Raw genomic sequence first — 23,160 nt, 5'->3', positions numbered from 1 at the left:
TTTCACCATATTCTAGAGAGGCTTCTCCATCCTATTCAGTCCAACATAAATCACGCAGTGGTTCTCCTGAGGAAACATCTGATCCAAAATCAGTTTCTTTTGCCAAATTTATCTTTGACATGGGCCAAGCTCTCAAGATAGACCTTCATTCAGACTCAAAATATACTCCTGAGTACTTAGCGGATATGGAGCTTCCCCATCCTCCAAAAGAGTCTCTCAGATTACCTATGACTCCTGTTCTACAGCAGACCTTCACTCGCAATATGGAAACTCCTTATTCTATCACTGCTATCCCATCCAAATTAGAATCTCGTTATAGAACGGTCCCCTGTAAAGGGTATGAAAAGTCTCAACTTTCTCATCAATCTTTAGTTGTAGAATCATCATTGAAGAAAGCACATCCCTCCAAAATCTATGCTTCGGTTCCTCCTGGTAGGGAAGGCCGTACCATGGATAAGTTTGGACGTCGTTTATACCAGAACTCTATGATGGCAAATAGAGTTCTTAATTATAATTACATATTTACGTCCTACTTCAACCATTTTTTAAAGATTCTATCTTCATTTTACCCGGACATCTCTACCAATCGTCTATCAGAATTTAAAAATATCCTTAAGACTCTTTCTCAGTTGAGACTTTTCATGCTACAAGCTTCCTATGATGCCTTTGAACTCTCGTCTAGAGTGTCGGCATTTGCAGTAGCCATGCGTAGATTAGCATGGTTACGGATAGTGGACATGGATCCTAACCTTCAAGATAGATTGGCTAATCTTCCTTGTCAAGGAAATGAATTATTCGATGACTCTATTGAGGCAGCTACAAAGCGTCTTTCAGAACATGAGCGCTCTTTTGCTTCCCTCATTCGTCCAAAACCTAAACCTGTACCAACTAGAGGTTTCAAACAAACTCCACGTCGCTATCCGCAGAAAACAACTCCTGCTTTTTCTAGACCTCCTGCTCGTCGGCCTCCTCCACAACAAAGGCAACAAAAATCTCAGACTCCTGCTGCCACCAAGCCTGCTCAGTCTTTTTGACAATCTCGACCTGAGCATTCAAATTTCTCTGTTTCCAAATTCTCCTCTCCCCATAGGAGGTCGCCTGTCCACTTTTTATCACCAATGGGAGCTCATTACTTCAGACCTCGGGGTACTTACCATCATACGAGAGGGATACTCTCTTCGACTCCTTCAGGCACCTCCAGATCGCCATCCAAGAGAGTGTCTTTCAAATCAGTCGCATTTTCCCCTTTTGCTTCAAGAAGCTCGAGCTCTTCTTCTCCTGCGAGCAGTGGAGGAAGTTCCTCTTCCACAAAGGAACTTGGGATTTTATTCCCGTTATTTTCTAGTTCCCAAAAAGACGGGGGATTTGCGACCGATTTTGGATCTCAGAGCTCTCAACAAATATCTAGTCAAAGAGAAATTTCGAATGCTCACTCTGCCAACTCTATATTCCTTGATGGATCAAGGGGATTGGATGTGCTCTCTCGATCTCAAAGAGGCCTATACTCATATCCCTATTCATCCAGACTTTCGCAAGTATCTCAGATTCCAGGTAGGAAATCTTCATCTTCAGTACAGAGTTCTCCCCTTCGGACTGGCTTCTTCCCCCAGAGTTTTCACCAAATGCCTAGTGGTTGTAGCTGCAGCTCTTCGCAACCAGGGTCTTCAAGTATTTCCATACCTAGACGACTGGCTCATCAAGGCTCCCTCTTTTTCAGAGGTTATTGCAGCGACCCAACAGACTATTCTTTTTCTGCAAAGTTTGGGATTTCACATCAATTTTCCCAAATCTCAGCTGACTCCTTCTCAGTCCCTCCAGTTCATAGGAGCTACTCTGGACACTATCAATCTGAGAGCATATCTTCCACAACCACGTCAGGATGCACTCCTTCAACTGTCTCAACAATTCTGCCAACTTTCCTCTGTTCCAGCAAGGAAAATGATGGTTCTGCTTGGTCACATGGCTTCTACAGTTCATGTGGTTCCTTTTGCCAGACTTCACCTTCGCATTCCTCAATGGACACTGGCATCTCAATGGCAACAATCAGTGGATCCACCAACTCGACTAATTTCCATCACGCCTTCATTAAAGAAGTCTCTCCGCTGGTGGATGCTCTCTTTGAATCTTTCAAGAGGTTTACTGTTTTATCCTCTTCCTCATCAGAAGGTCCTCACAACCGACTCGTCAATGTATGCATGGGGAGCTCATGTGGACGGTCTTTGCACTCAAGGGCTCTGGACCCAAGCGGACCGGCGGTGTCCTATAAATCTGTTGGAACTCAGAGCGATATTCTATGCTCTCAAAGCTTTTCAGCATCTACTTCACGACATGGTGATTCTAGTACGTACCGACAACCAAGTAGCCATGTATTATGTCAACAAGCAGGGAGGGACGGGATCTCACTCCCTCTGTCAAGAAGCTCTGAAATTGTGGCATTGGGCGATTCTTCACAACATCTTCCTCAGAGCGGTTTATATTCAGGGTCAACAAAATTGTTTGGCGGACAAATTGAGTCGTCTTCTACAACCTCACGAATGGACAATCAATTCTCCTACTCTTCGCCAAATTTTTGCTCGTTGGGGGACTCCACAGATAGATCTGTTTGCGTCACCTCTCAACTTCAAACTGCCTCAATTTTGCTCCCGCATCTATACTCCTCAGCGTCTCGAAGCGGATGCGTTTCTACTGGACTGGAGGAATCAATTCCTTTATGCTTTTCCTCCGTTTCCTCTGATTCTCAAGACTCTAGTCAAGTTGAAATCAGACCGGGCCACCATGATTCTGATAGCTCCTCGGTGGCCCAGGCAACCTTGGTTCTCCCTTCTACTTCAACTCAGCACCAGGGAGCCTCTACTTCTTCCAATATTTCCTTCTCTACTCACGCAGAATCAAGGATCTTTGCTTCATCCCAATCTACAGTCTCTACATTTGACAGCTTGGTACCTTTCTATATAACAGACTTTTCTCAATTTTCTCCGTCTGTTCAAGATATTTTACTTGCTTCCAGAAAACCATCAACTAGACAATGTTATGGTCAAAAGTGGACAAGATTCTCTGCTTGGTGTTCTACACGTAATTTACTTCCCAAATCTGCTTCCTTGACATCAATTCTGGACTATTTACTTCATTTATCACAATCTGGACTTCAGACTACATCTATCCGAGTCCACCTTAGTGCTATAGCTGCTTTTCATCAGCCTTTGGATGGAAAATCCCTTTCTGCACATCCTATGATTTCTCGTTTTATGAAAGGACTTCTCAATCTCCATCCTCCTATTAAACCACCTCCTGTGGTTTGGGATCTCAATGTTGTTTTAGCTCAACTTATGAAATCTCCTTTTGAACCACTTGACAAAGCTCATCTCAAGTATCTCACTTGGAAAACTGTTTTCCTGATCGCCCTCACTTCTGCTCGACGTGTCAGTGAGTTACAAGCGCTAGTGGCTGATCCACCTTTCACAGTTTTTCACCATGACAAGGTTGTTCTACGTACTCATCCTAAATTCTTACCTAAAGTTGTTTCAGAATTTCATATCAATCAGTCTATTGTTCTGCCTGTATTTTTTCCAAAGCCTCATTCTCATCCAGGAGAGGCGGCTCTTCATACATTGGACTGTAAACGTGCTTTGGCTTTCTACCTTCAACGCACTCAACTTCACAGAACATCTCCTCAACTTTTCATATCTTTTGATCCGAACAGGTTGGGACGTCCTATATCAAAACGCACAATCTCCAACTGGATGGCTGCTTGCATTTCATTCTGCTATTCTCAGGCTGGTCTTTCCTTGCAAGGTCGAGTGACGGGCCACAAAGTTAGAGCTATGGCGGCGTCTGTAGCTTTCCTCCGATCAACTCCTATTGAGGAAATCTGCAAGGCTGCCACTTGGTCCTCGGTTCATACTTTCACCTCTCATTATTGTCTGGATACCTTATCCAGGAGGGATGGCCATTTTGGCCAATCTGTTTTGCAAAATCTTTTTTCGTAATATGCCAACTTCCCTCCATCCCTTTCTATTTAGCTTGGAGGTCACCCATGTGTGGGAATATGCTGCCTGCTTGTCCTGGGATAAAGCACAGTTACTTACCGTAACAGTTGTTATCCAGGGACAGCAGGCAGATATTCCCACAACCCTCCCACCTCCCCTGGTTGGCTTCTTGGCTAGGTATCTGAACTGAGGATCCTCTCAGGAGATGCGCCCCCTAGTTCGGGCGGGAAGGCACGCGCGCAGGCGCGGTGCAGTGCTCGAAAGTTCGAGATCTTCAAGCAAGTTTGCTTTCGAGGCTGTCCGCTGCGGGGCTCCGTCGGTGACGTCACCCATGTGTGGGAATATCTGCCTGCTGTCCCTGGATAACAACTGTTACGGTAAGTAACTGTGCTATATGCACACAATATACACAGCAGATATAAATTCTCAAAACTGACACATTTCAAACACTATATTGAAAATAAAATCATTTTCCCTACCTTTGTTGTCTGGTGACTTTATTTTTCTGTGCTTTTAACTATGTTTCCAGGGCCTTCTTATCCATTAATTGTTTTTCTCTCCGTCTTCACTTTCTGCCTTGCATCCATCTTTGGCATTAACTTAACATTCAATATTTCCATTTTTCTGCTTTTTTCTCAAAATCTACTTTTCCATGTTTTACTTTCCCTTCCTATCTCTCTCTCCTTCCCTCCTTATTTCCATGGTCTGACATCTCTCCTTCACTCCTTCCCCCCCCCCCCCCAGTGGTCTGACATCTCTCTCCTCTCCTTCCCATAATCTGGCAGCTCTCTCTCTACTACTACTACTACTACTACTAATTATTATTTCTATAGCACTACCAGATTCCCCTCCTTCCCTTCCATTCCCTGATCTAATATCTCTCCCTTCCTTTAGTGATCTCTCCTCCCCCCTTCCCCCCAGTGTAACATTTCTCTTTCCCTTCCTCCTTTTTGGCCCCTCCCAGTCCAACATTTCTCCCTCCTTTCCACCAGTTCAACATTTTTTCTCTCTTCCTCCTGCATGTTTCTCCTCTGGTCTTCCTTCCCTCCCCCAACCAACATCTCTCTCTCTCTCCCTCCCTGAGCCCAACTTTTCACTCTCTACCCTCTCCCCCTTTCCCAGAGTGTAACATTTCTCCTTCCATCCTTTCTGTCCTCCCCATCTCACCCTCTCTATGAGTTCAACACTTTCTGCCTCCTGCACGCTTTTTCTTTGTCCTTGCCTCTTCCCTCGAGTGGCATCCCTCCTTCCCATGCACCATCTTACCCTCTCCTCCAGTGTGTAGCACCTTTCCTTTCCCTCCCTTTCTTCCAGGTCCAGCAGCACCTCTTCTCCCTTCCTTTTACCTCCCCACTATCCAGCAGTACCCCTTCTCTCCTCCCTCTGTCCAGCAGTACCCCTTCTCCCTTCCCTCCTCCCCCATCCAGCATTATACCTTCTCCCTTCCCTCCTCCCCTCCTTTCCAGCAGTAACCCTTCTCCCTTCCTTCTTCCCCATATTCAGCAGTACCCCTTCTCCTTTCCCTCCTCCCCTCTGTCCAGAATTACCACTTCTCCCTTCCCTGCTCCCTATGTCCAGCAGTACCCCTTCTCCCCCCTATCCAGCTATACCACTTCTCCCTTCCCTCCTCCCCCGTCCAGCAGTACCACTTCTCCCTTCCCTTCTCCCCATCCAACAGTACCACCTCTCCCTTCCCTCCTCCCCTGTCCAGCAGTACTTCTCCCTTCCCTGCTCCCCATGTCCAGCAGTACCTTCTCCCTTCCCTCCTGCCCTGTACAGCATTACCATTTCTCCCTTCCCTCCTCCCCCATCCAGCACCCACTTCTCCCTTCCCTGCTCCCCATGTTCAGCATTACCCCTTCTCCCTTCCTTCCTCCCGTCCAGCAGTACCCCTTCTCTCTTCCTTCCTTTCCCCTATCCAGCAGTACCCCTTCTCCCTTCCCTCCTCCCCTGTCCAGCATTACCATTTCTCCCTTCCCTCCTTCCCATCCAGCATCCACTTCTCCCTTCCCTGCTCCCCATGTTCAGCATTACCCCTTCTCCATTCCTCCCGTCCAGCAGTACCCCTTCTCTCTTCCTTCCTCTCCCCTATCCAACAGTACCCCTTCTCCCTTCCCTCCTCCCCCATCCAGCATTACCACTTCTCCCTTCCCTCCTCCCCGTCCAGCATTACCACTTCTCCCTTCCCTCCTCCCCCATCCAGCAATACCACTTCTCTCTTCCCTGCTCCCCATGTCCAGCAGTACCCCTTTTCCCTTCCCTCCTCCCCTGTCCAGCAGTACCCCTTCTCCCTTTCTTCCTCCCTGTCCAGCAGTACCACTTCTCCCTTCCCTCCTCCCCTGTCCAGCAGTACCACTTCTCCCTTCCCTGCTCCCCCGTCCAGCAGTAGCACTTCTCCCTTCCCTCCTCCCCTGTCCAGCATTACCATTTCTCCCTTCCCTCCTCCCCCTGTCCAGCACCCACTTCCCCCTTCCCTACTCCCCATGTTCAGCAGTACCCCTTATCCCTTCCCTGTCTAGCAATACCTCTCCTCTCTCTCGCCTAACAGCAGCTCACTGTGTACTTTTAATTATGCCACTAGCAGTAGTTTAGCCTTGGTTTCATCAGGCAGCCTTGGGGCCTTTGCTAGGGGGAGGGTCTCTCAGCGGAGGTCTAAAGTTGGAAAGACCTCTTAGAAAGCAAGAAACCAAGGAATGTTGAGAAATAGGTTTACCATCAGCATGAGGATGATATGCTGAAATCGCTGCAAGGTGAAATCTGCCAGTCAGATAAGTGCAATAAGTAGGTTAAAAGGGAAGGGATCGAACATTGAAGAGGATCCTGAGATTGAGAATGTGCCCAAATTGAGAAGTATTTCCATTTGGATTGGTAAGACTTTCTAGTTAAGGATGACTGGCTGCTAGAAGTACAGTCTTTACGAATTGGGAGACTGGAATACTGTCTAAGATGGAGGTCTCAATTTCCACACTGTGAGGTTGAGGCTGTGAAGGTTGGGATGTAGCAGATGCTCATTGTGTTGTGAAAATAGAGAAGAAAGATGACCCAAAGGAAGTGGCGGAGCACTGAGAAGGTCCTGGAGTAGTGGATACCACATCTGTCTGGGCCAACAGGGAGCAATGAGGATTAAGTGAACTCTGTCCTTTAGGGCCTTCTGAAGGACCCTGGAAATGAGAGGAACTGGAGGGAAGGCATAAATAGACGGCTCCATGGAATGGAAAATGCACCTCTTGTGATGGCCTGTAGAGCTGGGCATATAGAACAAAATCTTTGGCATTGTGCATTTTCTTGAGTAGCAAACAAGTCTATCAGCGGGGTTCCCCAAAGCTGGAACAGATGACGTGCAACTAGGCTTAAAGTCCACTCGTGTGGGTCGAGTTTCCTGCTGAGTGAATCTGCAATGATACTGTCTTCTCCTGGAATGTTAATTGCATGCAAGTCTATGTGAAGAGATAGCACAAAGGTCCCGAGACGGTAAGCTTCTCTGCAAAGGAAGAGGGATCCAGATCCCCCTTGTTTGTTCACATAGAACATCGCAACTTGATTATCTGTTGGAATTAGAATCTGATGATTGCGAATCCAAGAACTGAAAGCTTAAAGAGCATAGTAGATTGCTCGAAGTTCTAAGGGGTTTGTGTGAAGACGTGTCTCTGCTAATGTCCATTGACCTTGAGTATGAATTTGGTCCAAATGTGCTCTCCTGCCCTTGGTAGAAGCATCCGTAGTGATGGTGAGTTGAGGAGGAAGAGGTTCGAGTGGGCAGCCCTCTTTTAGGGAAATGGATTGAGTCCACCATAGAACTGAAGATTTGATGTACGCTGGAAGGGGAATGTTTTTCGAAAGTGGTTGTACATGCTGATTCCAGTGCAACTTGGAGAGGATGCATGTGGAGTCTTGCATGGGGCACCAGCGATAGAGATACAGCCATATGACCCAGGAGGCATAAGATGTTTCTTGCTGTGGTGCAAGATGACTGCCTGAGATGGGAGACCAACCTGATGATGGTCTGATGTCGATCTTCTAGTAGATAAGCCTTCACTGTAATAGTGTTGATGTCTGCTTCAATATATAAGAGGAAGCAAACTGGTATGAGTTGTGACTTTTTGAAGTTGATGAGAAAACTGAGAACTTGCAAGGTTTGCACCATGAATTGGATCATGTGTCGCAACAGTTCCTCGGAATGCACTATGAGAAGCCAGTCGTCTAGGTAAGGAAACATTGCATGATTGTGCCTCTGCAGATAGGCAGCTACTACAGCTAGACACTTTGTGAAGACCTGAGGCGCTGAAGAAAGGCCAAAAGACAAGACCTTGTATTGATAGTGGTTGTTGAGGAATTTGAAACAAAGGAATTTCCAGTGAGTGTGATGAATAGGGCTGTGGGTGTAGGCATCCTTGAAGTCCAGGGCAGCTAACCAGACATTTTTTCTGAGGAGCGGTAGAATGGCTAGAAGGGAAATCATTCTGAACTTTTCTCTTTCAAGGTAGGCATTTAGTGGGCGAAGGTCAAGAATAGAACGGAGGCCCTGAGTCTTCTTTGGGATCAGAAAAAATCTGGAACAGAACCCTAGATTTGTTTGATAGTGTTGTACTTCTTCGATGGTACTGGATTGAAAAAGAAGAGATATCTCCTCTGAAAGTTGTGGAATGTGTTGAGGAGGCGTGATGGACGGTGGAGGAGGATGGGTGGTTGGATAGTGAGAGAGGAAGTTGAGGGAGTACGCTTGAGATGGTTAGGACCCATTTGTCCTTTGTAATTCGCTGCCATGCTGAGAAAAATTTAGTTAGCCGCCCCTCCCCCCTGGTAACTGGTCAAAAACCAGGATTAGGCTTAAGTGGAAGAAGCTGGGATGTAGCTGATTGTTTTCTATCCTTTGAACGTGACTTTTGCTGATAAGAAGAACCTTGTGATCTGTGTAAAGCAGGTCTATTGTAAGGAACAAAGCATCTACGTGGATAGTACTGCTGGAAGAATTGCTGGTGGTGGGCTCTACGATAGGATGAGAGAGAGGGATGGCAAAATTGCTGAGATTGATCTGAAGAGAAAGCTGAAAGCTCATGTATAGTTGAAGAATCTTCTTTGAGTTGCGATACTATATCCTTGACTTTCTCACTGAAAAGACTTAGGGCTCCTTTTACTAAGGTGCGCTAGCACTACAATGCCGCGCATGCTAGATGCTAATGCCTCCATAGAGCTTGCATTAGTATTTTTCATTTAGTGCAGGGTTTGCGCGCGCTAATCTTCAGGGCACACTAAAAACGCTAACACACCTTAGTAAAAGGAGCCCTATGTCCTAAGGAGGAAGCATCTGCCAATCTATTATGGAGATCTTCCCTGATGTCTGATGCTTTAAGCCATGTTGTACGAGATGCAATTGCTATGGCTGTAGTACGAGACATCATATCATAAGTATCATAGTTAGTTTTGATAAGATGGTATGTTGATTCCTGAAGGGCAATGTGTAGAGTAGAGAATTCATCCAGTGAGGCTGTCTCCAGTTGTTGTAAAATGGAGTGATGAAAATGAAGGATCTGAAGCTGATGAGCTATTTCTTTGGACGCTAGCATTGCGCCTTGGTAGACCTTTTGCCCCAGAGAATCCAGTAAACGATAGTCTTTAACTGGTAGAGTGTGGTATTGTTTTTTTAATGCTTTAGCCTTTTTAATAGCTGATTCAGAAACCAAAGAATTGTGTTGCAATTGGGTAAGATCATGCCCAGGCGCTTTTTGCATTTTTATTTCTATTCTAAACGTCTAGATGCTGTAGAAACAGAATATGGCTTTTGCCAGTTTTCAAGCTGAAAAACTTGTAACACTTGGTAGACTGGTAAAGTTATAAACTCTTTCGAAGGAGCTTTGCAGGACTGAAGAATTGCTTGAAAATCCTTCTTTCCTGGTTTTGCAGAAGCTTGGTTAAGACTAAGTAAAGTGGATACTTTTTGTTAAAATTTAGGATAAGAATATTATTTTCCTTGTTCCACGAGCTGAGGTGTATCCGTGTGAGAAGTAGGGTCTTGTTGGAAAGGGGAATCTGCAGGCTGAAACCACCTTGGAGACAAATTGGCAGTGCACAGTGGAGAATCACAAATAGAGGTGTGAGGAGTCTTGGTCTTGGTGGACTGAGTCAGTTGCAGGAACATACACATTTGGGCTAGTAGGGTGGTCTACACATTCAGGGCATTGCTGGTCTTGAAACTGCAGATTGTAAGGAGAAGGGGAAGGCTGCTGTAATAAGGCAGCACTATCCTGCAGAAAAGCGTTGAAATATAGAGAAAAAATTAGACAGAGTGGCCATTTAAGAACATAAGAATTGCCGCTGTTAGGTCAGACCAATGGTCCATCGTGCCCAGCAGTCCGCTCATGCACATCTGAGCACCATAGAAAAAGAGGTAGGGTTTCAATGGCATATAGCCACCTTGGGCATAATCTCATTTTTATTATGTTAATTCTTCCCAAAAGTGATAAGGGCAAAAAGGACCAATTAGTTAGTCAATGTTTTGTGTTCAAATATATTTTATTGAGCTCATGAAAAACAGCAAAGATACAAAGCAAACTTCAGACATGCTCAACGTTTTGATATTACAAAACCAAAATCCCACCCCATCCCCCTCCAAACCGCCCCACCCCAACCCAACACCCCCAGAACAACCCCCCTTGGGTCCTCCTCCGAAATACAACAATAGCATAAAGAAAATTATCAGAGAAACAGGCATACCAGGTACTACAAATGTAACAAAAACACAGAATCAACAGTTGAGCAAACGGCTGCGAGCCACAGGAGTCAAAGTAGTCCAAAATGGTTCCCAAACACGTTGAAATGTACGGCCCGGGAGAGAGGAAAAGTCCTGTACATCTCGCCGCTCCCACATCAAGAGAGTACCGGTAATCATCCGGCAACGCCAAATGGAGTAATCTGGTGCATCGCCCTCCAGCCATTTCAACAAAATACATTTCAGGGCAATGAGGACAGTCCACTTAAGGAAAGCAGCCACCCCCTTTGTACGAGGGTAATAATGGGGAACAGCTCCAAACAAGAACAAAGGTGAGCGTTGAATCGTGATGTTCCAAATAGGCTCCATAAATACAAAAACTGCATTCCAAAAAGTCTGAATGTGAGGGCAAGTCCAAAACATATGACCCAGGCCCACATCAGGAGCCTGGCAGTGGAGACAATCAGCAGTCTCACGAAAACCAGAGACACACGCCCTCCTAGGAGAAATATATAAGCGGAAGATCAACTTATAGCGTTGCTCCAAAAAAGTAGTATATTTTCGAAAGGCAGGCAACCTACGAACAACCTCAGAAACACATAATCAGGCAATTCAACTGCAAGGTCACGGGCCCAAGCCTCCCCTAAGGCAGTGTAATCAAACATGGGGGACTCATCCTTCAAATGGCGATGATGGAATTTAAGGGGAACAGAAAGTTGGGAACCAATGGTAAATGCCGTGGACAACAGCTCTTGGCAAGAAGCCTGCAAAGAATTAAAGGGTAAAGAAGAAAGGTAATGGTGAACTTGCATATAGGCAAAGTAGTCAGAGGGCGGGAGACCAAATTCATCTCGCAGCCATGCATAGGACTTAATTTTCCCATCATCATCAACCAAGTGAAACACATAATGAATGCCCCTTGTTTCCCACCGAGCAAAACTCAACCCATCAAGCCCAGGTAAAAAGGAATGATTGAAATGAATAGGCAGAAAAGGAGTTACAGAAACAGAGAGAGAGTGAAATTTACAGACCCAGTGCCAAACCTTCCGCAAAGGACAATGGAGCACCTTTTTAGAGAGAGACTCAGGCAAAGGGGAAGGAATGGAGTGAAGATAAGCACTAAAGTGAGTAAGATGAAAACAAGAAAGTTCCAAAAAAGTATTAGTGAATACAGAAGTCCCCCTGAAAAAATCATTGATGTGGCGCATACCACATCCAACAGCCAGATAACGAAGGTTCAACAAACCCAGTCTGCCCTTGTACCACGGAGCTGCCGCCCGTTTATAAGGCAGGCGGGGCAGCTTCCCCATCCAAAAAAATTGTTGAACCAAACATTCCAATCGGTGTTCATCCCGAGCAGTCAGATAAAGAGGAAGGACCTGAAAAACATATAACCAGCATGGGACAATGAGCATATTATACAGATGCACACGACCCAAAAGCGAAAAGGGGAGAGTTCCCCAAAGCTGCAGTTTGTTCTGAAGGGCCTGGAACAAAGGCTCCACATTCAAACGATACAGAGTAGATAAGTCGAAAAGAAGGAGGACTCCTAAATATTTCAAGGCAGAATCAGCCCAACGAAGGGGAAATACACCTCTCCACGTTTTGCGCAATTCAGGGGATGAAGGCAAAGCAAAGGACTTATCCAGATTAAGAGAAAGACTAGAATAAAAGCCAAATTCAGAAATAAGATCCAACACCGTTGGCAAGGAGTCCTCAGGCCTGGTGAGGATCAAGAACAAATCATCTGCAAATGCTAGAGTCTTTAACTTTACCCAGCGACACTAAGGCCCTGTACAGCAGCAAACCCCTTAAGAGTGCAGAGCAACGATTCCAGTGAAATTAGAAAAAGTAAGGGGGAAAGGGGTCAGCCCTGCCGAGTACCCTGAAATATGGGGAAGGAATCCGTTTGGGTCCCATTAATCAAAAGAGAAGCCCTCGGATTACAATAGAGAGAACGCACTGCATCAAGATAAAAGCCACCCAAGCCGACATGTTCCAAGGAGCGAAACAAAAAAGACCAGAGGACACTATCAAATGCTGTAGAGGCATCCAGACTGACAAACAAAGCTGGAATGCGGTGGGATTGACAATGGGCTAAAGCAAAGAGAACTTTACGCACATTACAAACCGATTGACGTCTGCGGACAAACCCAACCTGGTCCTCATGAATAAGCGTAGGAAGATGCGGAGCGAGGCGATCGGTCAACATGCGAGAGAGGAGCTTGAGATCTACGTTGATCAAAGAGATAGGACGATAAGAACCCGGGTCATCGGTCTCCTTACCAGGCTTCAGTAATAAAGTGATAAGGGCCTCGTTAGCATAGCGCGGAAACGAGCCCTGAGCAATAGCAGTATTGAAGTAAGCCAGCAAGGGACCACAGATATGGGAAGAAAGAAGGCAATAGAAGTCGCTCGAAAAGCCATCCGGACCCAGGGCCTTACCTGAGCGAAGAGCTTTGATAGCGGACTCCAATTCCGCTGCCCTAAACGGTCTATTAAGAGACAACACTACAGCTTCCGACAGAAGAGGAAGGCCCAAAGACGTAAGATAGTCAGTCAGCAAATCCGGAGAGACCGCAGCGGGCGCCTCATATAATTGATGAAAAAAATCAAAAAGGACAGCAGAGATGTCCGCCAGATTAGTCACTGTACCCCCACCCGGGGCCCGAAGAGACAAGATCGGTTTCTTGCAGGTCTCAACCCTCACCAAACGTGCCATAAGGCGCCCAGGCTTGTTTCCAAAACGTTGGAAGCGATGGTTATAGTAAGCCGCCCATTTTTGAGAACGAGAATGAAGTAGCGAATTAAGAGCTTCTTGAGTAGACAAGTAACGTTCTCGAGCCTCCCTTGAGGGATTCAAATGAAAAAACCGCTTAGCTACACGTAAGGCCCGTTCTAAGGTAATGATACAGCTGTGGATACGTTTGTTACGAGCGCTCAAGAAATATATGATATGTCCCCGAATCACAGTCTTAGCAGCCTCCCAAAACAAAATAGGATCATCCATATGTGGTGCATTATTATTAGCATAGTCCTCCCATTGGGCCTGCAAAAAGGTTTGAAATTCTTTATCTTGAGCAAGATAGAACGGAAAGCGCCAGAAGGGCGCCCTGAGATACCCAGCATCCAGATGAACATCTACCCAAATAGGGGTATGGTCAGAAATATTCAGGGGACCAATCTCGGCCGAGATAACCGAAGAAAATAGAGTTGAAGAGAGAAAAATATGGTCTATCCGATACCAGGTATTAAGGGCCCGAGAAAGGTGAGTATAGTCACGAACTTCAGGATGAAAAAGACGTCAAGGGTCCACCACTGAAAGAGTATCACAAAAATCAGTAAGGAGATGACCCTTAGCCCCAGAGAGGCAGTAGGGAAGCCAGATTTGTCCAAAGTGGGATCCATAACCAAATTAAAGTCCCCCAATATGATAAGTGGATCCCCAGAAAAACAAGAACAAAGACGAGTCAACCTTTGCATAAAAGCTGATTCCGACGTGTTAGGGCCGTAGACCACAAGTAAAAGGTAGGATTGATCCCCCAAGGTCAAACGCAGAAGCAAAGATCTACCATCAACAGCCTTATCAAGAATCTGCACACTAAGAGGAAAGGATTTACGAACCAACACAGCAATGTCCCCATGTCGGCCCTGAGAAGAGGCAAAATATACTTCCCCCACCCAGGAACAGCCCAACTTCAGATGTTCTGCATCAGTCAGCAATATCCGAATGATAACGCTGCAAAGCAGCTAAGATTTTGGACCGCTTGACCGGTGAAGTAATGCCCCCAACATTCCAAGAGGTAAGTCTAAATGGAGTACTCTGGGCAGAAAATCAGGAAAGAGGAGAAGCAGTGAAGAAAGAAGAAAAAGTAAAATACCACCCCAGGAGCCCAGCCATCCCCCAGAGCAGAGTTGCCCAACATATGGTACAGCCTGAAACATCAAACAAAAGCAAAGCAAAATCCCAAGAAACTGAACCCCCATACTGAAGGAGAACCCCCCACCCCCAAAAACCCAACCCGCTCCCACCCAAATACCACCCACACCCTCCCCAATCAATCCCCCCCAAAACCCAAACACAGGCATACATCCCATCCCACAAACATGGAACAGAGAGGGAGCCACGCTATGATGTGAACAGGGCCCCCGGGCCCCCCAACCCCACCCATCCCAAACACACATTATCAGAAGCATGCAGAAAACAAAAACTCTACCGCACCCACGCCACAAACCAAACACACCACTCACTCAGCCAACGACCCAGTCAAGTGAGCCCAGAATCTCAACTAAAGCAGAACAAAAAAGGGAGACTAAAGCTCAGCATCTCCCGGAACCTCCAGAGAGCAGTGGAGCCCACCAGGAAGCCCAGTCAAACTCCATCCTGAGACCCTCAGCACAGGCCTCCCCCAAAAGCTACACACACACACGAGCCAAGCATACAAACCCAGGACCGTAAAGGCCAAAACCACTTCAGACACACAAAGGGAACATCAGGTACGCCAGGAATGAAGCCCTCCCCCCAAGAGGAGCAAACCCCCAGCAATACTTTCCCAGAAAACACCCCCCAACTCAACCAAAAGACCCACAAGCACACCACAGACACTCCAAAACAATAAATCCCTGAGCAAGTCAGTCCAGTAAAGGCTCCAGGAGGCGAAGGAAGTCCACACTCCACCAAATCGCCAAGCAACAAGGGGACAGTATCCAAAAGGACCGCTGACACTAGGTCACACAGCAACTCCCCGGCTCCCAACCAGTCACAGGGAAGGAAGAAACAGCTCTCGCCAGGGAGCCAAAGACCAACTAAGGGCCAAGAAGCCATCCAAAGGAGTGAAACCACGAGAGATCAGCAGAAACAAAGCCCTGAACATCAGGGGGCTGAAGAAGGGCCAGACTCCCCCGGAAGGGCATCCAGATAAGCTTGGGCATCTTCCGCCGAGGTGTAGCTCTTCCATCCGGTGGCTGTCCAAATCTTCAACAGCGCGGGGTAGAGCAGTTGGAAACGCTGTTTTCTGTCATAGAGAGCAGAGTACACATGGGAAAAACAGCGCCGTCGCTCCTGTAGTGCAGGGGAGTAGTCTTGAAACATGTGGATGGGAACCCCTTCATAGGCAAGAGTGTTATGTTTTTGCCTATAGTGTCGCATGAGTTCCGCCTTGTGAGCCGAATTATGAACTTTAAAGATGGTAACACGAGCTCTAGCAGGATCGTCGGCGTGCCTTCCAAGGCAGTGAGCTCGATCCAGCCTCAAAGGCCCCATACCGGCAGGGAGCGGCAACTCCGCCTGAAGCCAGGCCTCTAGGGTGGAAAGCAGGCGAGAATCCGGCACTGCCTCCGGGAGACCGACCAGATGCAGGTTGTCCCGCCTCAATCAGTTCTCCAGATCTTCAATTTTGTCCACCTGGCGCAAGATCTGTTCTTTTAGAGACGCAAAGTCGGCTGCTGAGGCGGAGTGCGCGGTCTCCACGTGTGCCACTCGCGACTCCAATTCAGCAGTGCGGCGGATGGTTTCCATCAGGAGAGATTCAAGAGAAGTTAGCTGACCAGATAACTGCTCGAAGCGAGAGTCCGAAGCCTGCACCACCGAAGCAGACAATGTCGCAATATGATCTTCCGACAAAGGGAGCGCGGAACCCAAGTCCGCCACCGCCATCTTGGGGTCCGTTCGCAGGGCTCTCAGCTCTCGATCTCTGGCGGTGAGAGTCGATTTGCCGCTCATAGTCAGGGTACCAGACATCAAAAATTTATCCATGCATCACCAGAACTAAGGTCTCGGACTCAATGCATCAAAAGCGGCAGGAGAAGAGGTAGGCAGAGTGAAAAGGAACCCGGGGTCCCGGAGCTCAAGCAGAGCGCGTCCTGCTCGACTCAGCACATCACGTGGTCTTCTAGTCAATGTTTTGTAAGTCGCAACAACCTTGAAACATTTAAAGAGTAAACAGAAGAAATTGATGTAGAAAGGATAATGCCAAAGTACCGAAATGATGCATCCGTCCACCATAAGGGAAAAGCATCTCCCCACACCAAGCCTTATCTGTAGTGGTTGAAGAAAGGGCTTCAGATTTAAGTCAATCTAATTTGTACCCAGAAAAAGCACGGTTACTTACCCTGTATTAGGTGTTATCCGAGAACAGTAGGCAGATATTCTTGGGAAGGCACCAGCATATGCATGGTATGGGCAGTCTTGAGACTTTCAAAAAGTTTAAAGTGACAGTATACTTTTGCACTATCCATACCAGGCTCCATGGATGATGTCACCCACACGTGAGAATATACTGCCTGCTTGTCCTAGGATAAATCACCATATTCCACAAAACTTTCCACCAATAAAATAAAAATAAATAAACAATATCTGCAAAGATTGGACCGGGTTGGTAATATGGACCATAAGGTCATCAGTAAAAGCTGATATCTTAAATTCACAGCCTCCAAGCCTAACCCCTTCAATCTTAGGGTTCACATGTATTTCTCTCAATAAAGGATCAAGGAATAAAACATAGAGAAGGGGGGGGAAATGGACAGCCCTGTCCAGTACCTCGGTGCAGCATGATATCAGAAGATACGCAGCCATTAACTAACAATTGAGGCATAGTGCTGGAATACAAAGTAGAAACAGCATCTAAAAACAGGCCATCTATGCCATACGAAATGCATACTACAATATTTCCTACAGAAATATAGAAGCATAATGGTAGAAAAAAGTCAAACAGACCAACCACTCTGCTCCTACGCAGCAGCCCCGAACTCTTTTTTTCTAGGTAAAAGCAAGAAATAAAATTACCCTGCTAGACTATTAGGAAATGGTTATAGCCAGAGATCACACAAGGTCATCAATTAAGAAAAAAAAATTTTTTATGATCTCCGGGTCATTTAGAATGATTCTGATGGTGGATCTAGATTATGCACAACATAGGTGTTAAAAATACTAAATGTGTGTGAGTCAAAGTTGAAACTTCTTCCGGGCAAACACACTGCATTTGCCCAGAAGAAGTTTCGCCTTCAACTCAAACATTTTAGTTATTTTTAACACCTATGCTGTGCACCACATGACTACATTGTGACACATTGGACATTTCGGACCCCTGAGGAAGGAGTATTTCTCCAAAACACGGACCGTGTTGAGTCCGTACTCCATGTATATGTCAGTCACTACTTTGGATTACAATTTTATATAGGGCTCCTTTAATCAAGCCGCGCTAGCAGTGTTAAAGCGTGCAACTTTTCATCACACGTTAACCCCGGCACTGGCCCAAAAACTACCGCCTGCTCAAGGGAGGCGTTAGCGGCTAGCGCAGCCAGCGGTTTAGCGCGTGGTATTACGCACATTAAACCGCTAGCGTTGCTTGATAAAAGGAGCCCATAGACTTTTAATAAACATTCCTGAACCTTGTACATTCCATTCTGCAGTCCTTCTTTTGTTTATTGTGTTCACCTTCACTGCAGACCTGTTGGATTTCTCTTTGTTTTGTCATCATAATCTAAAACATTCAACAATTCAGCTCTAGGCTCTATATCTGCTTCTAATTTTATCGGAAGATCTTTTCCCAATTGTCTGATGTACTTGGTAAAAGAGAGACTTTCCGGAGGAGATCTTCTCCTAGGTGGTGGGGGAGATGGTTCAGAAAGTATTCCATAAGATTCAGGAGCTGATACATCTGCCCCCACCACCACTCTGAACCACTTTGATTTGACATTAAGTCCTAGTCCTGATCTAAATTCATGGATTCTTTATGTCATTACCAAGCTGATGATATTGATGAAAAAGAATGCTGGTACCTCAATGAATGCTTCAAAGAAGAGTACTTTGTATGAAAACATTGACGTTTTTAGATAAAGAACATCGATGTTTTGATGAATTGTCCCGATGGTCCAAAAATGATCTCTAATGCATCGATGCAGAATCTCAATGAGATGAAGAATGTCGATGCCTTGAAGCAGAATCTCTGTGTTTAGGTGTATTGATACTTTGATGTTCTGAAGACGATGATCGCTGACGCTTGGATCAAGAGTGTCGATGTCCTCTAGAAACAGACCGATGCTCTATAGATGAACATCGACGATGACTCAGAGAACGTTGATGCGAAGTAGAATGAAGTTTAGAAGCAGTCTTCGAAGAGGTATTCTGTGCCCCATGAGAACTACATTCAGGTTGGGTTGGTACCAATAAGGTCAGTGCTGACACTGGCACGAAGATTAATTTAAATATACTACTAAACTCTCTGCACAAGAAGTCATCGACCTGGGCTCGAACATCCTATACCGATACCTGAGACGGTATCAATGGTTCTGCAGGTCGTCTAGGAGTTGGAGACCTCAAAGAAGATGCATGCCCCATGAAAGATAACTCCGATACAAAAGGAGAGCATCGATGTGGAGACTTGGCCTGAATTGAGGGACTCGATGCCGAGGAGGCCTGCAATGCTGGTTTGGAAGTAGATAGCTTCTTAACAGGTTTCCCGGATTCCGATATCAACGCTAAAGCCAATGCAGAAATTGATGGTACCGACGACAAAGATTTATCAGGCATGCTAGGACCGAACAATTTCTCCTGTTGAATCTTCCAAGGTTTAAGTGAATGCTTTTGAAGAGTGGAACAAAGAATACAGGAATCTACGCAGTGTTCAGGCCCCAAACACTGAATACACCAGCTAAGAAATATATCGCTGACACTGACAGCACTACTTAAATCCCGTCAGCAGTTTCGACATGGACAGGAACTTGATCGGCTAAATGAAACTCAATTTTAAAAGACAATAGAAAAACTGTCAAATATAATGGTCGATCCCCAACCTCAAGAGGAAAAAGGGAGAAAAAAACTAAGGGAAAAGAAAATATATTCTTTTTTTTGTTACGAAATTAAAATAAAAAAGGACCGAAGAATAAATGAAGAAAAAAGTACTCGCAGGGAAGGCACGCAGAAAATACATGAGGCTAACAGAAACTCAACATTTTCGCTCCATGGAAAATGAAGAACTGAGGTACCGCGAGCCCTCATCAGGTGGAAAGCACTTGCACATGTGTGGTAGCAGGCAGTCTGAAAGCTTTGGATTTCTTAAAGTGCCAGTGCACTTTTCACTGTTTGTACCAGGCTCTGTGGATGACATCACCCACATGTGAGAATATACTGTCTGCTTGTCCTAAGATAAAGTCAGCGAACCTGGAACAAATATCCTGCACCAATACCTGAGACTGAGCGGGTATAAACGGTGCCGCAGGTTGTCGAGGGGTGGGAGACCTCAAAGAGGATGCACGCCCAATAGGAGACACAACCTGCACAGGAGAGCACCAGTGTTGATGTGGAAGTATTTTTCGACAATATACAGCCAAATTCTTGGATCCAGGACAGGTACCATCAGTTTAGACACCGCAGTACTGAAGAAAAATTTGCTACTGCAAGAAAATACTGCATTAAAGCTCAATGATCATCAATGCTACAATGCAAGAAGGCCTGGAGAAGGTACCGTTGTTAGATGGATCAGTTCCGCATAAAGAGGAGGCACCAACACCATATATCATTAAGTGGTATTGAAAGTTACACAATCTGTATCAATGTTCATCGAAGATGAGGAGGCACCATGACCATATAATATCAAGTGGTATCGACGGTGCCAAAGGCGTTGAAGCGTGAGTGCCTAAAAAGGCAATGCGCTTCAGAAATGACAACCTATATTGCCCAGAAAGCCATGCATCAAATGGATTAGATGCTTAATTGGCAGCGCACTGTCCACTGCGATTCATCTGTGGTTGAGACATTGGTTACAGAAAGCATGCATCAAATAGACTCGATGCTAATATGCCACTGAAGCAAGTAGACAAAGGTATTGATGTCTACCAGTATCAGCAAGTCCCAGTCGCTGGAAGTCTGACTCCAGACCTGTATGTTAAAATAAAGAATTGAGAGAAGATAATTTTTGATGTTGTCTTCTTCTTCTAATCTATAGCCCCGGAATCAGATACAGTCGGAGAGGATAAGCTGGGGTGGAGTAGAAACAAGGCCAAAAATCCATCGATGATCAAGGAGGAAGTAAAGATGTAAATTTGTGTGAAGGTCACTAAACATTGAAAGAAGCCTGAAGAAAGTGTAAAATTTCTTTTCCATTCTACTTTTCTCTTTGCTTGTTTAAAAAAAAAAAAAGGTTGTAGAACAGAAAGAAACTTGAAATACTTGAAAAAGATTTATAAAAAATAAATGGGAAGGCAACTTGATGGAGTAGCAAGAGATAAGTCTTCTTCACTTCGCAGAAAACGAAAAACTGACCACCTTGTGAGCTGGCATCAGGCCTGAAGGCACTCACGCATGCATGGTGTGGGCAGTCTAAAAGCCTGCTAAAGCTTAAAGTGATACTACACTTTTCACTGTCCGTACCGGGGCTCCATGGATGACGTCACCCACATGTGAGAATATAGTGCCTGCTTGTCTATGGATAATGTGGTTTATATTACTGATATAATGGTATATGCAGGCAGCCTAAGACCTAATTTAAATCTAGTACAACTGTTTCTTCACAGAACCAATGAACATAGAATAACTCTTGAAAGCTAGCCACAGATGTTTAAAGTTAGACCAATAAAAATGCAGTTCAAATGCACATTTAAGGATAAACAGAACAAATAATCAATGAATATTCTATATAACTCAAAAAAATAAACGAAAGATTTACTTACCATTGTTGACACACATACTACTTTTAGTTTTTCGAGGTCTGAAAACTGAATTAGCTGTAAGGTAGTCAATTTGTCTGATAGGCTCTTTTCCACAAGCTTGAATACTATGTCCAAGAAAAACTTTTGCAATTATCACCTTTCCTAAATTGAAAAAAGATTAAATCAATTGAAATAAAAGCATGATAAATCTAAAAAAAGATTAGGTTCATACCTTGGTAATCTTCTTTCTTGTAGATGTGTCTAGTGGTCCTGAAACAACAGGGTTTTATATTCCAACTTGCAAGTTGCTAGCAGAAAACTGTCACGAATGTTTGCATCCTTCCAGGGAGCTGCTCCTACCTCCTCAGTTCATACAAAAGCAATCAAGTAGCACAGAAATAAATGACATAACTGGAAGGAGGGAACTGGAGGGAAACTGGGAAAAATACCCGACACTACAATTCTGTTCTGCTCTGTAACAAACATAGTAATCAAACTTGTGCAGCCAACAGTAACCATATATAGAGCTTATAGCTACCCACATGTCCTGCTATCAGGAAGAAAATAACCTAGACTGTATGATCTTCAGATTCTCCTATGCATTCTATATATATTTTATAATGTTACAACCCTAGCCCTAAAGCTCGGCTTGTGCCAGGGAAGGCTCTGCCTAAACCTAGCCTGGCCTTAAAGAGGGCCAACCAGTGTGACAGGCTAGACTCCAGTAATAAGGAAAACTCTGCATTCCCCTTTGAAACTCCTCAGCCTGATTATACTAGCTCAGCTAACACACAGCTGCAGGGTTTAATGAGAAACACTAGGAAACCTAGGCAGGTTGCTCTGCCCCCTCAGAGAACAGGGCGTGGTCGCCTCAGTGCTCTTGAGGCAGCACTGAGGAGGAAGCAGTCAGTCTGCCCTGGGTCAGCCCAGGAAGGAGGTTGTCAGGATAGCTCTCCTGAACCTCAGCATTGCCTGGATGTTGAAATGCTGGAAGCAGCCCCTGTCTCTGAGGCCAACCAGTTAGCTGAACCGGAGTCCATGGAATTTGGGGACTCTTGCATGGATACAGAACCTTGTGCCATGGAGGAAAGTTAAGTGCAATGCCTGTGTTTGTTGTGCTTAAGTTGTTGAACTTTTAGTTTGGTTTTTGGAACCTGTTAGCACCTGTGTGAAGCCAGTGAGCAGTGCTGGGCTCACTGCAAGGTGCCTGAAGTTGAAAACTTTTAACTCAGTTTATTTTACTGAATAATTTTGTTTTTTGTGTTTGCCTTTGAACTTTAAGGGAAACCAGTAATTTGGACTTTGTGCAAAGGGGTGTTAGATTGTGGGGAGAATCCACATAAGATTCTTGGGAGGGATTGTGGGGCCTTTTTGGCATTCTGTTTAATACAGAGTTTAAATTAGTGGATTCGGCTACTCCCCTCCCCCACCAACTACTGCTGAGTTGGTTGGGACCAGGTCTGCTTCAATCAAGGCCTGGGTGCAAGGCTTTCATTTTGCAAAGAAAGTGTCATTACCTTATTTCTGCTTGCTTATTAAGGCAGACACATTAGGATTGATTTATGGCAAATTAAGGAACTACTTACCTGTGATCCTGAACGGGAAGTGTGGGGTGTTTGTTTTTTGCAACCCAGTTTTTGTTCCTATTTGGGGTTTTTTTGGTTCATGGAATGAATGGACTAAAACCTGTTCAAGGTTTTGTGAACAATCAAACCAAAAAAAAACTGCAGGTGAATGTACACGATGAAGGCAGTCTTTATTGTGACAAATAAATCTTTTGAATAAAAACCTTTTACCAGGTAAGGGACCCACTCACTCCGG

The 23,160-nt window shown here is 45.3% G+C and overlaps 1 protein-coding gene across 3 annotated transcripts in view; it reads right to left on the bottom strand.

The window, feature by feature from the left end:
• LRRC9 (leucine rich repeat containing 9) overlaps positions 1–23,160 on the bottom strand; it is a 584,298-nt gene that overhangs the window by 320,280 nt on the left and 240,858 nt on the right. For all 3 annotated transcript variants that reach the window (XM_033952892.1, XM_033952893.1, XM_033952894.1), the window contains exon 16: positions 21,361–21,501. In XM_033952892.1, coding sequence (XP_033808783.1) covers positions 21,361–21,501 — 141 coding nt within the window. The remainder of the gene's footprint in view (positions 1–21,360; positions 21,502–23,160) is intronic.

The sequence above is a fragment of the Geotrypetes seraphini genome, chromosome 7 (genome assembly GCF_902459505.1).
Source record: "Geotrypetes seraphini chromosome 7, aGeoSer1.1, whole genome shotgun sequence".
Taxonomy (NCBI): domain Eukaryota; kingdom Metazoa; phylum Chordata; class Amphibia; order Gymnophiona; family Dermophiidae; genus Geotrypetes; species Geotrypetes seraphini.
Note: the sequence above shows the minus strand (reverse complement) of the source record. Positions and strands in the feature narration are given on the sequence as shown.